We start from the raw sequence: 17,784 nt of genomic DNA on the forward strand, positions 1-17,784 counted from the left end.
CTAAAATCTTGTATATAGTCCCTTATCATCCCCTCCAAGAGTTTACATACTATTGATGTTAGGCTAACTGGTCTGTAATTCCCAGGGATGTATTTTGGGCCCTTTTTAAATATTGGTGCTACATTGGCTTTTCTCCAATCAGCTGGTACCATTCCAGTCAGTAGACTATCTGTAAAGATTAGGAACAACGGTCTGGCAATCACTTGACTGAGTTCCCCAAGTACCCTTGGATGCAAGCCATCTGGTCCCGGTGATTTATTAATGTTAAGTTTCTCAAGTCTAATTTTAATTCCGTCCTCTGTTAACCATGGAGGTGCTTCCTGTGTTGTGTCATGAGGATAAACACTGCAGTTTTGGTTACTGAAGCCCCCTGATTCACTCGTGAAAACTGAGGAGAAGAATAAATTCAATACCTTTGCCATCTCCCCATCCTTTGTAACCAGATGTCCTTCCTCATTCTTTATGGGGCCAATATGGTCTGTCCTCCCTTTTTTACTGTTTACATACTTAAAGAATTTCTTGGGATTTTTTTTGCTCTCCTCCGCTATGTGTCTTTCATGTTCTATCTTAGCCGTCCTAATTGCACCCTTACATTTCCTGTTGCATTCTTTATAAAGTCTGAATGCTGAGGATGATCCCTCAACCTTGTATTTTTTGAAGGCCTTCTGCTTTGCTTTTATATGCATTTTTACATTGGAGTTAAGCCATCCAGGACTTTTGTTCGCTCTTTTAAATTTATTACCCAATGGGATACATTGGCTAATGCCCTTATATAATATGCTCTTAAAGCAAACCCATCTCTCCTCCGTATTCTTTGTTCCTAATATTTTATCCCAGTTTATACCTTTTAGCAAGGTTTGTAGTTTAGGGAAGTTGGCTCTTTTAAAATTCAGTGTCTTTGTATTCCCTTTATGTTTCCTATTTGTGTGATAGGATAGTGGCACTTCCTGCAGGATTTAGGTTTCCATGTTATCACACAATAAATTTAGCCCACCTTCACAGTAAAAATGGGCAGCATAAGTGAGGTATAGTATGGATCAAGGCTGGTTAGTGACCAGTCTCATCTAGCTTCTTAAATTCTTAGTCATGCTATGCCTTAGGTTAACTTTATGGGGGCCAGACTGTGGCCAGGAGGAGAAGAAAGTGCCCTGGCGTCAGTGGGAGGAATAGTGCCCCATCATCAGTGTCAGTGGGAGGAATAATGCCCCATCATCAGTGTCAGTGGGAGGAATAATGCCCCATCATCAGTGTCAGTGGGAGGAATAGTGCCCCATCATCAGTGTCACTGAGAAGAATAGTGCCCCATCACTGTTATTAATGGGAGGAATGGTGTCAGTGAGAGGACTAGTGCCCCATTGACGTTGACTGTGGCAGGAACTATGCCCTAATGTTGGTGATAGTGTGGGGAATAATGCCCCAAGGAACGGATAAAAGCAAGCAAAGGACGGCACTTTTGAGACCACTGCCTAAGGTCACTAAGTGGATATAAGCAATTGCCACAATGAAATTACCATACAGTACCGGGTCTACTTCACATAATATATTTTATATGTGACTGGGGACAGTATTGTTACCTTCATGGCTCTCTTCAGTTCCTGAACATCATAGAGAATTGATGGGGTAATCAGGCCAATGATGACCGTTTCAAAATGTCCTGTCAGCTCAGATTTCAGGTCATCTTCCAAATCCTAAAAAGTGATCAGTACAAAATTAAAATAATGCAACACATTACATCACTTTTCCATAAAATCTGTTAATCTAAAAGAACAATTGCTCCCTTCTACCGGTTTCTCCCAAACTTAAGTTACTTATTAAGTGCAATTAATGATCTAATGGGTTGTTTTAAATGTGATTTGCCAATAATGAGCCCATTGAAGGAACACCATGATTATTTAGTTATTCACAGGGAATTCTGTCAAAACAGACTATTTTTACCTATTGCCTATATATTTGCTTTTGAACATGGTAATTGTGTGAACAAAGCTTAGAATTACCCTTTAAATGGCCACTAAAGAGAAAAATACTGGAAACTGACCAGTGAATACAATAAGGTTAGTATTTACTATTAGTAAATTCTCATTTTAAATGTCAATTGCCTTTGCCTATATGTCCACATTGGGAAATTACATGCCAAGTTGCTCATCAAAAGTGGCCAATCATGGGGGTTCATTTACTAAAACTAGAGTGTAAAATTTGGTGTAGCTGTGCATGGTAGCCAATCAGCTTCTAACTTCAGCTTATTCAAGCTTTGACAAATATCCTTGAGGCCGATTGGTTTCTATGCAGAGCTGCACCAGATTTTGCACTCTCCAGTTTTAGTAAATCAATCCCAAGGTTGGGGCAAATTAGAACGCTACTTGAAGAGTTGCTGCAAACGATGCTACTAAAGCCTTAGCAGACCAACCAACTTCTATGGAGCCCCCAAATGGCTCAGTTACACAAACCAAAATGTAACTACAGGATAAGCAAATATTGTCTAAATACAAGAGGCATTTATTTTTATTTTTTTCACTTGAAACCTGGTGTGCTTTGTGTATTCCTTCCAGGCCTGTGCCGTAATCCAACATTAAATTTTGCCTCTTTGTAGTAGCTGCTTGTAAAGAAACCCAATCACTGCTGCTCTCCTCTCCTTGTGTAGGGTGACAGGTCTCGTCTCCACCCCCTCTTGTAATTTTCTGAACATGGCCTGTAGTGGGTGGTCCTGCTGGGTTACTCCCACAACTCTGCTCTCTGCACAGCTATGTACAACGCAGTGAGGACATTGCTGCTACATTTACAGTGTAATATCTGAGTTCACAAAGACATTTGCTACACACCTAGTGGATTTATATCCTTTGTGGCTATTGAGTAATATATTTAAATGAACGTATTTGTGCCCAGGAGTTCATATTTATGGTAAAAATGTTTGTACAGCTTGGAAACCTCTTTATGAAAGTTATGAAAGCAAACAGTATTCTGCATCACTAAATGAACAGCCTTTGAGTTGGAAATTAGATAGACAGAAAGTTCCTTAAAGTGTATATCCAGCCACAACTTTTTTTTTTAGTCTGGTGTAGAGTGGGTAAGGACACAAGTCTCAGTTTTTTTGCCATCAGGTGCTCCATTAGAAAGATTTCTCCACACTAACTGTCCAGTCGACAACGGTTTCACCAGACACAAAGTGAGGGGAAATCTTTCCATAACAGCATTGACTAAATGTAGTCAGGTGTATATTTGGTCAATGATATAAACGTGGACACCCCGCCCCTTTGTTTGCATTCCTCAGTGGGGACCAGAAGCTGTCGTTCAGAGCAAACAGTCTATTGGATCATATCTGCATTTTTTTTTCTTTTAGCAGGTATTGTTTGTTGAGAGTCAGTGAATTTACATAGTGGGACTTTTTTTTTCTAATATATATTGCATTTTTATTATTTTCCAAGAAATTACAAAGTAATATAGGTAAACAGAAAATATAATAAAATTACAAAGAAAAAGCTATAACAAACAATCTGACGGTACAAGCACCAATATATGTTCCTTTTAACGTTTCAAAAGGTTCGGGTACCAAAATAAGTGGTACGCTCCTGTATGCGCACATAAGGGTCTGGTATGGAATTTGGGGGCTCCATAACAACCGGGTCCTGAGCAGGAAGCTGTCATTCATATGGCTTGTAGGGTCACTCGAAGCTGGAGAATGAAAAAAGAATTTCCCCTCCGGTAATTCAGAGAGCTGGAGCAGGCATCTATGCACTGTTCAGAGGCGCAACTGTGGCAGAGATGAGATGCAGCTGACCAGCCTGGCGCTTTAATAATGTGTGGCCTCAGCCAGCACTGCTCTGGTCACGCAGTGGAAGCATTTCACCCCGCCCACGGGGCTCTGTCACAGAGGTCAGAGGGCCATGCCCCACTGGGTGGGTCAAAACACATCAAGGGGCCACATTTAGCATTTTACCACTGCTAAATGTATCGATTACTGCTGCAGATAGGAGGTTAGGCTTGACCAAACACCCATTCCATTTGGTCACCTCCAAATAGGCCAAGTAACTAGCACTAAGAGCCCTTGCACACTGGGGCGGTTTGCAGGCGCTATTGCGCTAATAATAGCGCCTGCAAACCGCCCCGAAAGTGCCGCTACTTTCATTCCAGTGTGCAAGCCCCGAGGGCTTGCACACTGGAGCGATGCGCTGGCAGGACGGTAAAAAAAGTCCTGCTAGCAGCATCTTCGGAGCGGTGAAGGAGCGGTGTGTATACCGCTCCTTTACCGCTCCTGCCCATTGAAATCAATGGGACGGCGCGGCTATACCGCCGGCAAAGCGCCTCTGCAGAGGCGCTTTGCGGTGGTATTTAACCCTTTCTTGGCCGCTAGCGGGGGGGTAAAACCCCCCCGCTAGCGGCCGCATACCGACGGTAAAACGCCGCTAATAATAGCGGCGTTTTACCGCCGACGCCGCCCCCCGCCCCAGTGTGCAAGGGCTCTAACAGTTCTTCCATACGGCTAGCCATAATGGTGCTAATGAGTTAATAAGGAGCTAGTGGAACTTGACAGAAAGGTGTGGCCCAAGTATGTCCAAAGGTTATAGATGTATTTGCATAATTTACATGAACTGGCATTTAATAATTATTTTATTACATTTCTGATAATTAGAAAATTTCCAAAAAAAAAAAAAAAAACTTTCACAGCCTTGATGAATAGAATTACTCGGGCTAAGATAGAAGAAATCACTCTAGAAGATTAGGACAAATATTTTTTTCCGTAAATAGGTTTAGAATGCTTGTGATGTATTCAATTTGTTTTATCACAGCAGAACAATACAGGAGACATACAAGGTGTGATTTTCATCTGGAATCTAACACGGAATCTGTCTCATGTCACTGACAGTGGACTCAAGCAAGTATCAGTCTGAGATTTACATTTATTCAAACAGCACATCCACATACATGGCATGGAAGGGTTCAAGAAGAGTAATGGAAAAGTAGAACTATCACAAAGAAGCAACTATCAAATTTGCAGCGGAAAGCTGTTGGAACATGTACCAACCAGACATTTATTAAAAAGAAAAAAACCCCACAAAATTGCAGGATTAGAATCTGCCTGGTTGACAAGAATTGCAGCACTTATTTAGAATGATGAATGAATGCTGTTTTCCAAGGAAACCTGTAGGGAGAGAATTTCAGAAGCTGCCATTGCTGACCTTCCTTTGGAAAGGCTATTTATTTGCCTAACTGTCTTAGGCCTCAGGATTGCACAAGTCACTGACCTGGAACAGTATGCAGATTAGAAAGTCAGAGTGAAGTCAACAGGGGAACTAGCCTTCTCAGAATGACTATTTACCTTAAAATAATGTCTTCATGTGAAGGTTACACCTACAAAAGCTTTCCCCTCACAGAAATTTTCCAAACTGTACAGCCAGACTGCTGACCCAACTTTTCACAGGTGTAGAAAACCGGAGTTAGACTTAATGGTAACTCCTTTTCCAGTGGTCTTCCAGGACAGCCAATGAGAGATGGAGTCCCTCCCATCGACACAGGAAACACATTGCCAACAGTTCAAAAGGCAGTCCCTCAGGTCTCTGGTCAGTCATTTACCAAAAACCGAAGGATGGAACTGCAAAACATAACCATAACAGGTAATAATGTTAGTACATCAACATAATCAAAAAGGGTGGGATCGTGCTGTCCTGGAAGACCACTGGAAAAGGAGTTACCGGTAAGTCTAACTCCGGTTTTCCCCAGTTGTCTTCCACGACAGCTCTTGAGAGTATCCCCACGCACGCCCAGATTAGGGGGCGACCACAGCTTGGAGGACTTTCCTCCCAAAAGCCTGATCCTGACTGGACATTAAATCCAGTCGATAATGCCTTGTAGGCTTTAATACCCCAGGAGGATCTCTAATGCTTTATACCCTTCTGCTATAGCTAGCCTAATCCATCTAGCTATGGCCTGGCAACATGTTCCGACCTTGGAAACACAAATGACTGACCAGGGACCGCCTTTTGAACTGTTGGCAATGTGTTTCCTGTGTCGATGTGAGGGACTCCATCTCTCAAGGGCTGTCCTGGAAAACAAATGGGGAAAGTTAGGTTATCTTCCTGCTTGTAATTGGACAGTGAAACAGCAGCACACCTCTGCTCACACTGCTCTCTCCTCCTGTCAACACACCCAATTGGCTCCCAGTGCTGCTCCTTTACATTCCAGCCTGGGTGCTGCTGTACATGGGACAACTAGACACTGATACTAAAGCAAATTCAGATACACCAGCAGCATTAACAAACACAAAGTAAAAGAATCTATAAAAAGGTGCGCTGCAAACCTTGCAGTGTATGGAGTTCAGTTGGAGGGTATTATTGTCATTAAAAGGTTTCACTTTAGGTTTCTAAGAATTTTACAAACCTCAGTATGTGTGGGAAATGAGGAGTAGACTCAGTTACATGGACAGAAAAGAGGAAATGCTACTTATTGATAAGAGGTTATACAAGAGATGGTGTAGCAATAGTTACAGTTGTGGAACGTTTTTTTTTACCAAATAAGTTTAACTGAGCGGTTTCCACTATTCTTTCATCAGCTTGAAAAAAGTTCAAACCATTATATTACACTTTTCATGCAATTTTAAGAACCAACAAGGTCTACTCAACATTGAACAAGAAATAGGGCCACTTCCACCGCTGACCTCCTTCTGTAAATACCAGTCCCTTGGCTGTTAAGCTGACCTTCTGCCTTCAATGCTTCCTTTGTCACAGAACCCAGAAAAAGTGTGCAGGTCATGAAAGATCAGAAAAAAAAGTCAGATATTCTTATATACATAGTTATTTTTTAATACAATTACCTAAGCAAGGGGGACAAACAAAAAAACAGGAGTGCAAAGCAAATGCAGTCTCCATGTTTCTCATTACAGTGTTCCTTTGAAGAATAGTAATGCTGATTATTTTCCTGGCAGTTTTTACTAGACCACAGAATGGTAAACCAGTCCTCTGATCTCACCAGCAGACTAAGCAAATAGATCTTTTCCAGCACTCTTGTGATGCCATCTGCATATCACACACTGTTGGCAAACTTGCGGATAGAATTGAGAAACCCACTTTTGCCTATTTCTGTATCCATTCCCACTTAGAACTGACTGAAACAAACATTACAGTTAAAAGCTGAACTCCGGGGAATGTATAAAACATCCCTTGCAGTGGATCTGCAATGCAAGGGGTTAAACATGCTTGTACATCTAGGGCAGGGGTCTTAAAACTACGGCCCTCCAGTTATTCAGGAACTACAATACCCATCATGCCTAGTAATGTCTGTGAATGTCAGAGGTATACAATGCATCATGGGATGTGTAGTTCCGCAACAGCTGGAGGGCCATAGTTTGAGGATCCCTGATCTAGGGAAATGGGAAAAGCACTTTTACTAGCGGATCCTCTGCTCCTCCGCGCTAGGGATGTTTTTTACTTTTCCTGTAGTTGGGCTTTAAAATTCAGTTGTCAAAAGGTAGATTTTTTTTATAGATTTCTAAAATTGGTCATAAATACCAACGGCTAAAGCAGGGGTAGGAACATTTCCTACCTACAGTTGTTAGGGAAATACAAGTCCCATCATGCCTCTGCTTAAAACTGAACTTAAAGCGGGGTTCCACCCAAATTTTGAACAATATCTGTATGTATTCTCTTCCTTGCCGAGATGCTGACATGCCGTTTAAAAAAATTTAAATCGCTGTAATTACCTTTTATTTTTCTATTCTTCTTTGCACTTCCTGGTTCTCCTCCCGTGGGAGTAGGCGTGTTTCTAGCCTCTCCCAGACTCCTGGGAGCTAGTCTCAGGCTTCCCAGGATGCCACTGAGCATGTGCGGGAATGAGCGGTGAATGCTGGGAGCACAGCATTCACCACATCCAGGAAATAAATGCTTGTGGGCTTCAAATGCCCACAATGAAGATGGAAACCGCCTGCAGTGAATAATATAAGTTATTCTTTCTGACGAAATCTGACACAGGCGGACATATTACATACAATATGTGAGTATGTAATGCTGAGAAGAAAAGTTTGAGAATGAACTCAAAAAAAAAAAAACGATAGATAGGTGGACCCCCGCTTTAAGGGAATTCAGCCATTTTCCAAAATGTGCATGCATACTATGAGTCAAGTCCAATGAGGTACATACCTCCTCCTGGATGTATCTCTATTTTACATCTAACAGTTTTATGAAGCTCCAGAAGGATAACTATGGCTACATCACTAAAACTCTGATGCGGACCTTCTGGCCTCAGCTACTTCAGCTACAGCGTTGCATGCAGCTGCTGTGTACGCCCCTCCTTTCCTCCTGCCCAATCACAGAATGCTTTGTATTATGTAAACATAATTTACAAAAGGCTTCTGTGAATTGGCAGTAGAGGGGAGGGGTGGGCACAGCAGCTATGTGTAAGAAGGTAAATTCTCTCCTCTCAAAGTCCCACAGTGTAGATTGCGCAGCTAAAGTACCTGAGACCATGCCAGGGCTAGGCTCCTGCTACTTAATGAGCAGCTCTTTCCTTTCAGTGCTCAGAAGCTGCTCAGCTGTTGTTTTTTTGCCAGCCACTCTTTGGTACCACAGTAACACACCTGGTTAACATTAACCTGCCTCATTAGTCCAGCCTACAGCCAGCCCCTTTTTTGCTATTTAGGAAGTTTAGCTAATTTCCTCCTTGCCCGGTCTATGATCCCCAAGTGCCTCCTTCCTGTGCTCCTGTGTATGACTTGGCCTGGCTGGCTTCCCTTCGGTTTCCATTCCTGATTTTTGCTCCCAACTATGCAGACTTCTGGTTTACTGACCCCAGCTCATCTGATTACCCGCTGTGACATCCAAACCGGGGCTTCTGTATTTGACTACATTCCTTAACTGTTAGTTTTGCCATTTCATTAAAAGGTGTGTTTTTAACTGCACTTTGTCTCCATCTGGTTTATGGTTCCTGATAGACCAGAAGGTCCAGCATCAGAACTCCAGAAATGTATGGATAGTTAACCTTCCCAGCTCTGTGGCATGCACTGCATTGGGCTTAACTCATAGTATGCTTGCATATTTTATAAAGTGGCTGAATCAGTCATCATTGACACTGCAGCCCTTGTCCTCCTAAATGGCTCCCCTGATGTGAAAACCCACACAGGCCCTTAACAATGCTTACCTCGGCTATGAAGGCAAACACTTGCTAAGTAAGTCACTTTGTCAAAAGCAGTTATGCAAACACAATAAGACCTATTCAAATGTCCCTCAAGCTTGATGTGCTGGCATTACTGACTCATACCTGACAACCCCAGTCTAGTTCCTCAGCAACTGAACGTCACATTCGCCCTTCGCTAATTTTAGACTCCACAACTGCCAGCTGAGAATGAATACTGTACAATCAAGAAGTGTTTTCTGACAGAGCAGTGCTGAAAAGGATCATGACCTAAAACTGGTAGATGGCAGCCCTAGACTAAGCCTAGAGAGCAATTATTTCTAGAAACCCTGGAGTATTACACTAACTATAGCGTCACATAACAGCACATCAGCCCTCCCTGAACTTGTACTGTGCAAAAATGTATATAAAATGAGTTCCTAAACATGCTAGCTAATGAAGCAAAACGAAAAAGCCTATTTTAACCCCTGAAACTTTAGATGCCTTCACATTTTGTTTAGTGTTTTTTTTCTCCTGAGACTGCTATGAGCCGCACTGACATCCAGCAGCTACAAATAAAGATTCCATGCATGAATTACCAGCGAGAAACAGTCTTAAAAAGCTTATGCACGCCCAAAATCTTTCAGTATGTCTGTCATCATGCCCCCTGTATACACTTTTCTTAAAGCTGAACTTCAGGAAAAGGAAGTCTGGGGCTGCCCCAACACTGCAAGAGTCAAAACATGAATTCCTCAAATTGGGACTTTAAACCGGGCCACAAACAGTTTGATGGGAAAAAAAAAATATTATATATATTCAAAATTTATTACACATTGATAATATATAGCAAAATGAACATGGGGATATACGCAACAAACACAAATATCTATATTCAGACTGGAGGAAGTGGTATATGACGGAAACACTCAAGCAAAGTGTGGGACGTTCTGTTACAGTTGGAATAAGATTTGGTGATGTCACCACTGCTGCTTGTTGATCTCCTTGCTGGAGGCTCTGACAGAACGTCCCTTTGGACGTTCTGTCTGTTTGACAAAGCACTGGGCTTTTCCTTGCAGCTGGTTTCCATTTCTGCTCCCAATATTTGTGTGTTGCGTATATCCCCATGTTCATGTTGCTATATATTATCAATGTGTAGTAAATTTTGAATATTTTTTTACCATCAAACTGTTTGTGGCCCGGTTTAACCACTGGGCACTTAAACCCAACCCCTTCCCGCCGACCGTACGCAGATATGCGTACTCGGCTTTCCGGGGTTATACCGGGATGATGCCCGCAGCTGCAGGCATCATCCCGGTACCGTTTACAGCGGGCGATCGGCTACCCGTGTAGAACAACCGATGCGGCTAAAAGCCGCTCGGTTGTTATACCGGAGGAGCGGGAGGGGACATCACCGCCGCCTCCCGCCGCTGTTACCGGGCCTCCCGTGCGATCGGGAGGCCCGGTGTCCATTCGGCTGCCTTCGGTGGCTGGGGGCGGGCTGGAACGAAGCAGTGAGTGGCTTCGTTCCAGCCTTCTCGTTGTAAACGCGGAAGCGACGCCATGGCGTCACTTCCCGTTTACTCGGCTGCCAATGGCGCCGAATTTAAAAAAGTACACAGTATTCACAGTATTCAGAATGGCCGTTTTCGGCGATCTGAATACTTTGAAGTGTAAAGGAGGGATGGGGGGTCACCACCTATTACTGTCACAAGGGATGTTTATATTCCTTGTGACAGCAATAAAAGTAAAAAAAAAAAAAAAATTTTTTTTTTTTTTTTTTTTTGAAAACACAATTTATAAAGTAAAATAAATAAAAAAAAAAAAAAATTTTTTTAAAGTGCCCCTGTCCCCGCGAGCTCGCGCAGCGAAGAAAACGCATACAGAAGTCGCGCCCGCATATGTAAACGGTGTTCAAACCACACATGTGAGGTATCGCCGCGATCGTCAGAGCGAGAGCAATAATTCTAGCCCTAGACCTCCTCTGTAGCTCAAACCTGGTAACCGTAATTCGCCATTCCACGAGTGCCTGCAATTATAAAGGGTGACGTGTTTGGTATCTATTTACTTGGCGTAACATCATCTTTCACATTATACAAAAAAATTGGGGTAACTTTACTGTTTGGATTTTTTAAAATTCATGAAAGTGTCACTTTTCCAAAAATTTGCGTTTAAAAACACCGCTGCACAAATACCGTGTGATAAAAAATATTGCAACAATCGCCATTTTATTCTCTAGATTCTCTACTAAAAAAATATATATAATGTTTGGGAACTCTAAGTAATTTTCTAGCAAAAAATACGGATTTTAACTTGTAAACACCAAATTTCAAAAATAGGCTTAATACAGATCAATTTTCAGCTTTCAGTGCTTTCACAATTTGAATTACAATTACACAGTCATGCAACACTGTACCCATATGAAATTTTTGTCCTTTTTTCCACACAAATAGAGATTTCTTTTGGTGGTATTTGATCACCTCTGGGTTTTTTATTTTTTGTTCTGGAAATGAAAAAAAAGACCAAAAATTTTGTAAAAAAAAAAAAAATAATATAAATGCATTTTTCTTAATATGTATAAAAAATTTTTGCAAATAAGTATTTTTTCTTCATACATTTGGCCAAAAATGTATACTGCTACATACCTTTGCTAAAAATAACCCAAATTAGTGGATATTATTTAGTTATAGGGTCTACAAGCTATGGTGCCAATCACTGAAAATGTATCAATTTGATCACACCTGATGTACTGACAGCCTATTTCTTGAGACCCTAACAAGCCAGTAAAGTACAAATACCCCCCAAATGACCCCTTTTTGGAAAGTAGACATTCCAAGGTAGTTAGTACGAGGAACAGTTAGTTTTTTGAAGTTGTAATTTTTTCCCACAATTCTTTGCAAAATGAAGAAGATTTAAATTTTTATTTTTTTTCACACCAAATTGTCATTATAACAGGGTATTTCTCACATGGCATGTACATTACACAATTGAAACTCCAAAATATATTCTGCTGCTCCTTCTGAGTATGGCGATACCACGTGTGAGACTTTTACACAGCCTGGCCACATACAGATGCCCAACATTGAAGTAGCCCCTTCAGGCGTTCTAGGAGCATAAACTACACATCTCATTTCTCAAACCACCTATTACACTTTTGAAGGCCCTGGAGCACCAGGACAATGGAAACGCCCACAAAGTGACCCCATTTTGGAAAGGAAACAGAAAGTTGTTCATTTATAAAGATATTTCCAACACATAGCATGTACATAGGAAAAAAAAATGACACCCCAAAATATATTCTGCTACTCCTGAGTATGGCGATACCACATGTGTGAGACTTACATAGCCTGGCCACATAGAGGCCCAACATCCAAGAAGCACCATCAGGTGTTCTAGGGACATAAATTACGCATCCAATTTCCTTACAATCTGTCACATTTTTTAAGGCTCTTCATATTTCTAACACAGCATGTACATACCAAGAATTACACCCTAAAATACATTCTGCTGTGTAAAGGGTAAACAAAAGATTACCTGTGGTTTTAGTAGTGCAATTGTCCACAGGAGGAGAGCCCTGATCCAGGCAGCAGGCAGGGACGTGGTCAGCGACAGTGAATGGAATTGTCCAGGCAGCAGGCAGGAATATTGTCGATAGTCAGTACAGGCAGGGATACCTGTCCATATACAGTCCAGGGTCAGTTCAAGTAGAAACGTTGGCAGCAATGCCAAAATATTGGTCCTGGTAGTAAGCAGGAACACGGTCCAAGTAGCAGGCCAGGAAAGAATGGGGACAGGGGTAGACCCAAATCTCTTTGAAGCCTCCGAGTCTCCAAACCCTAATCCGGGAATGAGAAAACTAAAAAATTAGTTTTCTTCATCCAGAAAAACAAATTCTGGAGCCCCTCACATATGTGAGACCCCTGTGTTCCCACTAGCATAGCAGGGTAAAAGATTAATTCAAGAGGCAGGCAAAAAACGTGGTCAAACAGTCCAGGGTCAGTTCCAGAGCAGGCAGAGGTAGGTACAGTTTAGCGTTAGGCAGAAGCACGGTCGTGTAACAGGTCAGGGTCAGTTCCGAAGAAGGCAGAAGTATGTTTAGCGTTAGGCAAAAGCTTGGTTGTATAACAAGCCAGGGTCGGTTCCAGAGAAGGCAGAGGTATGTACAGTTCAGTGTAGTGGCATAAGAGGTGTGGAGGAAAATGACAGGAAATGTGAATTGTTTACCATACTTCCCCAATAATGTAGAGAAGTATGGCAGCGGTGGAAACATTCAGCTATACAGAGGCCTGGTTGGGAAGGACAATAATACGTTGTGTCTCTTCTAATTCCTCCTCTGGAGCACACCCGGCATTTCTTCTGATGTCTGTGGCCTGTTTCGGGGGGGGGGGGATTTTGTCAGTTAAGTGGGGCTCGTGGAGTCTGCTCATGGGATCAGAGCGAATAGTTGCTGGTGGGCTTTCGGGGTACAAAAGGGCGGAAATAACTTCTTGTTAGTGCAGATAGGATACAGGGTTCTCTGTAGATTTTTGGTAAATAACATAAGTGTTATACATGGCTAAACTGAAAAAATAAATGGACACTTTTTTATACCAGTGGCAGGATTTTCTTGTGGGAAGGTAGGGTTCAGTCATCTGATCGTTGAAGTCCACTCCCCCCCCATAAACAAATTATAGTCATAAACACAAGCTGGTTTCTGGATTGGGCCGTTGCTTCTGGAGACTTCCACATAGGTGTCATTATGGATTGTCGTGAGCATGTGGACGTTTCGTCTGTCCCTCCACAGCCAATAGCTCCTGGTTCCACAAAGATGCTGTCTGCCCTCGTCGTAGCCTTTCATTGGCGAGTTTTTGTGGAAAGCCCTTTCTATTGGCTCTTACTGTACCACATGCTGGGGTGTCTCTCCGGTGAAGATTGCGGAAGAGGGGCAAGCTAGTATAAAAAAAGGGCCATTTTTTTTTTCCCATTTTTTTAAAATGACAAATTTTTTTTTTTTTTATTGCATTTTAGTGTAAATATGAGATCTGAGGTCTTTTTGACCCCAGATCTCATATTTAAGAGGTCCTGTTATGCTTTTTTCTATTACAAGGGATGTTTACATTCCTTGTAATAGGAATAAAAAAGTGACATTTTTTTTTTTTTTTTTAAAACAGCGTAAAAATTAAAAAAAGAAAAAAAAAAGAAAAAAAAGAAATAAATAAAATTTTAAACGCGCCCTGTCCCGCCGAGCTCGCGTGCAGCAGCGAACACATACGTGAGTAGCGCCCGCATATGAAAGCGGTGTTCAAACCACACATGTGAGGTATTGCCGTGATCAGTAGAGCGAGAGCAATAATTCTAGCCCTAGACCTCCAAGCATGTAACCTGTAGAATTTTTTAAATGTCACCTATGGAGATTTTTATGGGTAAAAATGGTCGCCATTCCACGAGCAATTTCGAAGTGTGACATGTTGGCTATCAATTTACTCAGCGTAATATGATCTTTCACAATTTATAAAAAAAAAAAAAAAAAAAAAAAATTGTGCTAACTTTACTGTTGTCTTATTTTTTAATTTAATTAAAAAAAAAAAAAAAAGTGCGCTTGTAAGGCCGCTAAGCAAATACGGTGTGACAAAGTATTGCAACGACCATTTTATTCTCTAGGGTGTTAGAAAAAATTTTAAAAATGTACATGTTTGGGGGTTCTAAGTAATTTTCCAGCAAAAAAAAAAAAAAAAAAAAACACACGAAAAAAAAAAAAACTTGTCTATTGTATTCTGAACATTGCTTTGCATGCACTTTAAGCAGTAACAGAGTCAGGAATGTCAAACTTACTTCATTTCTAGCTAAACCACAAACTTTTCAATCCAAGTAAAAAAAAAAACCCTACAATATTTTTCCTGCTTCGGCTTTATATCCAAACCACTGACAGAGCATCAACACCTAACCTTTCACTAGATGACCTATGTATAAACAGGTGACCAGACCATGGTTTTGAGCAAAGCTGGCGACAAGGTAGAGGCCAATATCACAAGCTCGGGGATCAATTAGAATTCCTCTCCATGGACATTTAAAGAAGAGGAAACTTTTTTTTTATGTCAGCAACAGCGAAATCTCAGTGGGGTAGAAATCACTTTGAAAGGATGCAATGGAATTTTTATACAAAACACATTAGCAAAGTACCAAAACATTCATATGTTTTCCCAATGAAAAGGATTGTTTTCACGCTTTTGATGTTATGCCAAATTTTTCTAGTTTTTCACTCACATGCCAAGATTTACTTAAAGCAGAACAAGATAAAAAATAAGCAACAAAAAATCAGCTTTGGCTGCAATATTGAGCTTCAATGCAAATATTTTCCTTGCCACTAGATGTCCTCTAATGGCCAGTGTCATTTAACCCACTTCTGATTATTCCTCTTCCTAAATCCAACCCCCAGCCTGGGACTTGATAGTGAAAAACTTTAGCAGCACAGTAATGAGCTGCATTGTGCTGCTTCTTCCTTCCAAACTCAAGCCCTGCTATACAGGGATGGAAAGTGGCCAATGTCAGGTCAAATTTAGGTATTTACAGTGCCTACATTTAGGGATTCATTAAAGAGGAACTGCAATCTGCTCACATAATTTGTAATAAAAACATCTTTGCCATTCTAAAGCTTCCCTCCAACCATTTTGCATATTATTTTATATATACTGTGATTCTGCTGGAGAAATCTTCCTCCACTAAGTTTGGCTGTATCCATTTTTAACTGTGGGCAGCTGAAGCCACTGCCTGTTCATTTCCCGGATTTACACAGACACCCCTCCAGCTCTGCAGCTCTCATTGGCCCTCTTAGGACTCATCCCCCTCCCATCCTGGCAAACTCTCACAAGAGTGAGAGAGAGAGAGCTGTGCATGATGTCATAAGCCTAGGCTTTTTACCAGACAAGAAACAGGAAGTGGGCTGTAAAAGGTATTTACTGGCAGAAAAAAAAAAAATGTTTTTCTATCCAAAGTTAAAACAAGGGCAGAAGATTTAATAAATGGAAAGTTGAAAAAATGACTGAAGTTCCGCTTTAAGGACTTCAGGGGTGCAATGATTTGTGCCTTTTAATTATGCCTAGTGTTCATCCGTAACCAGTTCCCTACCGCCGTATTGTAAAATGGCGGCAGGAACCGTTCCTCCCTTCGGGTGTGCGTCATATGACTTCCCGGCATTGTGGAGAGCGCGCGCGTGCCGCACCTGCCCCATCACTGGGGACACGATGCGGCCGCGATTGCTCATCACAGAGCAGGGACATGGATCTGTGTGTGTAAAAACACAGATCCACGTCCTGTCAGAGGAGAGGAGAACTGATCGTATGTTCCTTGTACAGAGGAACACCGATTGGTCTCCTTCTCTCATCAGTCCCCTCCCCCTACAGTTAGAATCACTCCCTAGGACACACATTTAACCCCTGCAGCACCCCCCTAGTGTTAACCCCTTCCCTGCCAGTCACATTTATACAGTAATCAGTGCATTTTTTATAGCACCGATCGCTTTATAAATGTGAATGGTCCCAAAATAGTGTCAAAAGTGTCCGAACTGTCCGCCATAATATCACAGTCATGATAAAAATCTCAGATCGCCGCCATTAGTAGTAAAAAATAAATAGATAAAATAAATTAAAAAAAAAAAAAAAAAAAAAATTACAAAATGACATCTATCCCCTATTTTGTAGACACTATAACTTTTGCGCAAACCAATCAATATACGCTTAATGGCATTTTTTTTTACCAAAAATATGTAGAAGAATACATAATCGGCCTAAACTGGAGGAAAAAAATATTGTTTGTTTTTTGTTTTTTACATGGGATATTTATTATAGCAAAAAGTAATATTGTGTTTTTTCAAAATTATCGCCCTTTAATTTGGGTACAATGTCACATGATCGCGCAATTGTCATTCAATGTGTGACAGTGCTGAAAGCTGAAAATTGGCCTGGGCAGGAAGGGGGTGAAAATGCCCAGTACTGAAGTGGTTAAAACCCCCCAAAACAAGTTACATTTTCTGAAAGCAGAGGGCCTGTAATACACAATAATCATAATAAAAAAAAAAAAAAAAAAATTCTGTTGCACATTAAAAATAGATCTTAGGGCATACAAACTTTAAATTCCCAAAATTTGTTAACTATTAAAAAAAAATAAATAAAAAATATGAATATTTTGATATTTTGAGATGGTAAATACCACATATGTCAAGCCTCAAAATTGTGTGCACCAGCAAAATGGAAAATTGAAAAGAAAAATTACAAAACCACAAATAAAACATAGGTGATCCTTTAAATACCTTTACAGATCTTAAATTTATAAATCTATCAATCATAAAAAAAAGGCCCTAGAACTATTCTTCTGGCATTTACAGGGATACACATAATGAGTTGTGCAGTCAGCATTTGCATACACGTGCGCCTATTAGGTGCAACATACATGGTGCGAATTTCATAAATAATTTGCACGATTCTTCCATCACAGACAGTGCCGACAGGGGAATCAGCAATTGCCTTCTCCTATCAGGGGGCGGGGAAAAGCCGTCCCTGCCGGGAGAAGACAGCGATTATTGCTAGCAATAATCGCAAGAAAATCCGGCAGGCTAGTTGCACCCAAGTTGATCGATCAACTTGGTACATTCAGCCTGCCCATTACCAGCTCAAATCTCAGCGGGTTCCTGCTGAACCGGCCGAGATTCGTACTGTGTAT

The 17,784-nt window shown here is 41.2% G+C and overlaps 1 protein-coding gene across 2 annotated transcripts in view; it reads right to left on the reverse strand.

The window, feature by feature from the left end:
* The window catches only part of ANXA4 (annexin A4), a 117,873-nt gene that overhangs the window by 35,359 nt on the left and 64,730 nt on the right, over positions 1–17,784 (reverse strand). For both annotated transcript variants that reach the window (XM_073622008.1, XM_073622009.1), the window contains exon 5: positions 1,575–1,688. In XM_073622008.1, coding sequence (XP_073478109.1) covers positions 1,575–1,688 — 114 coding nt within the window. The remainder of the gene's footprint in view (positions 1–1,574; positions 1,689–17,784) is intronic.

Source organism: Aquarana catesbeiana, linkage group LG03, assembly GCF_042186555.1.
Source record: "Aquarana catesbeiana isolate 2022-GZ linkage group LG03, ASM4218655v1, whole genome shotgun sequence".
NCBI lineage: Eukaryota > Metazoa > Chordata > Amphibia > Anura > Ranidae > Aquarana > Aquarana catesbeiana.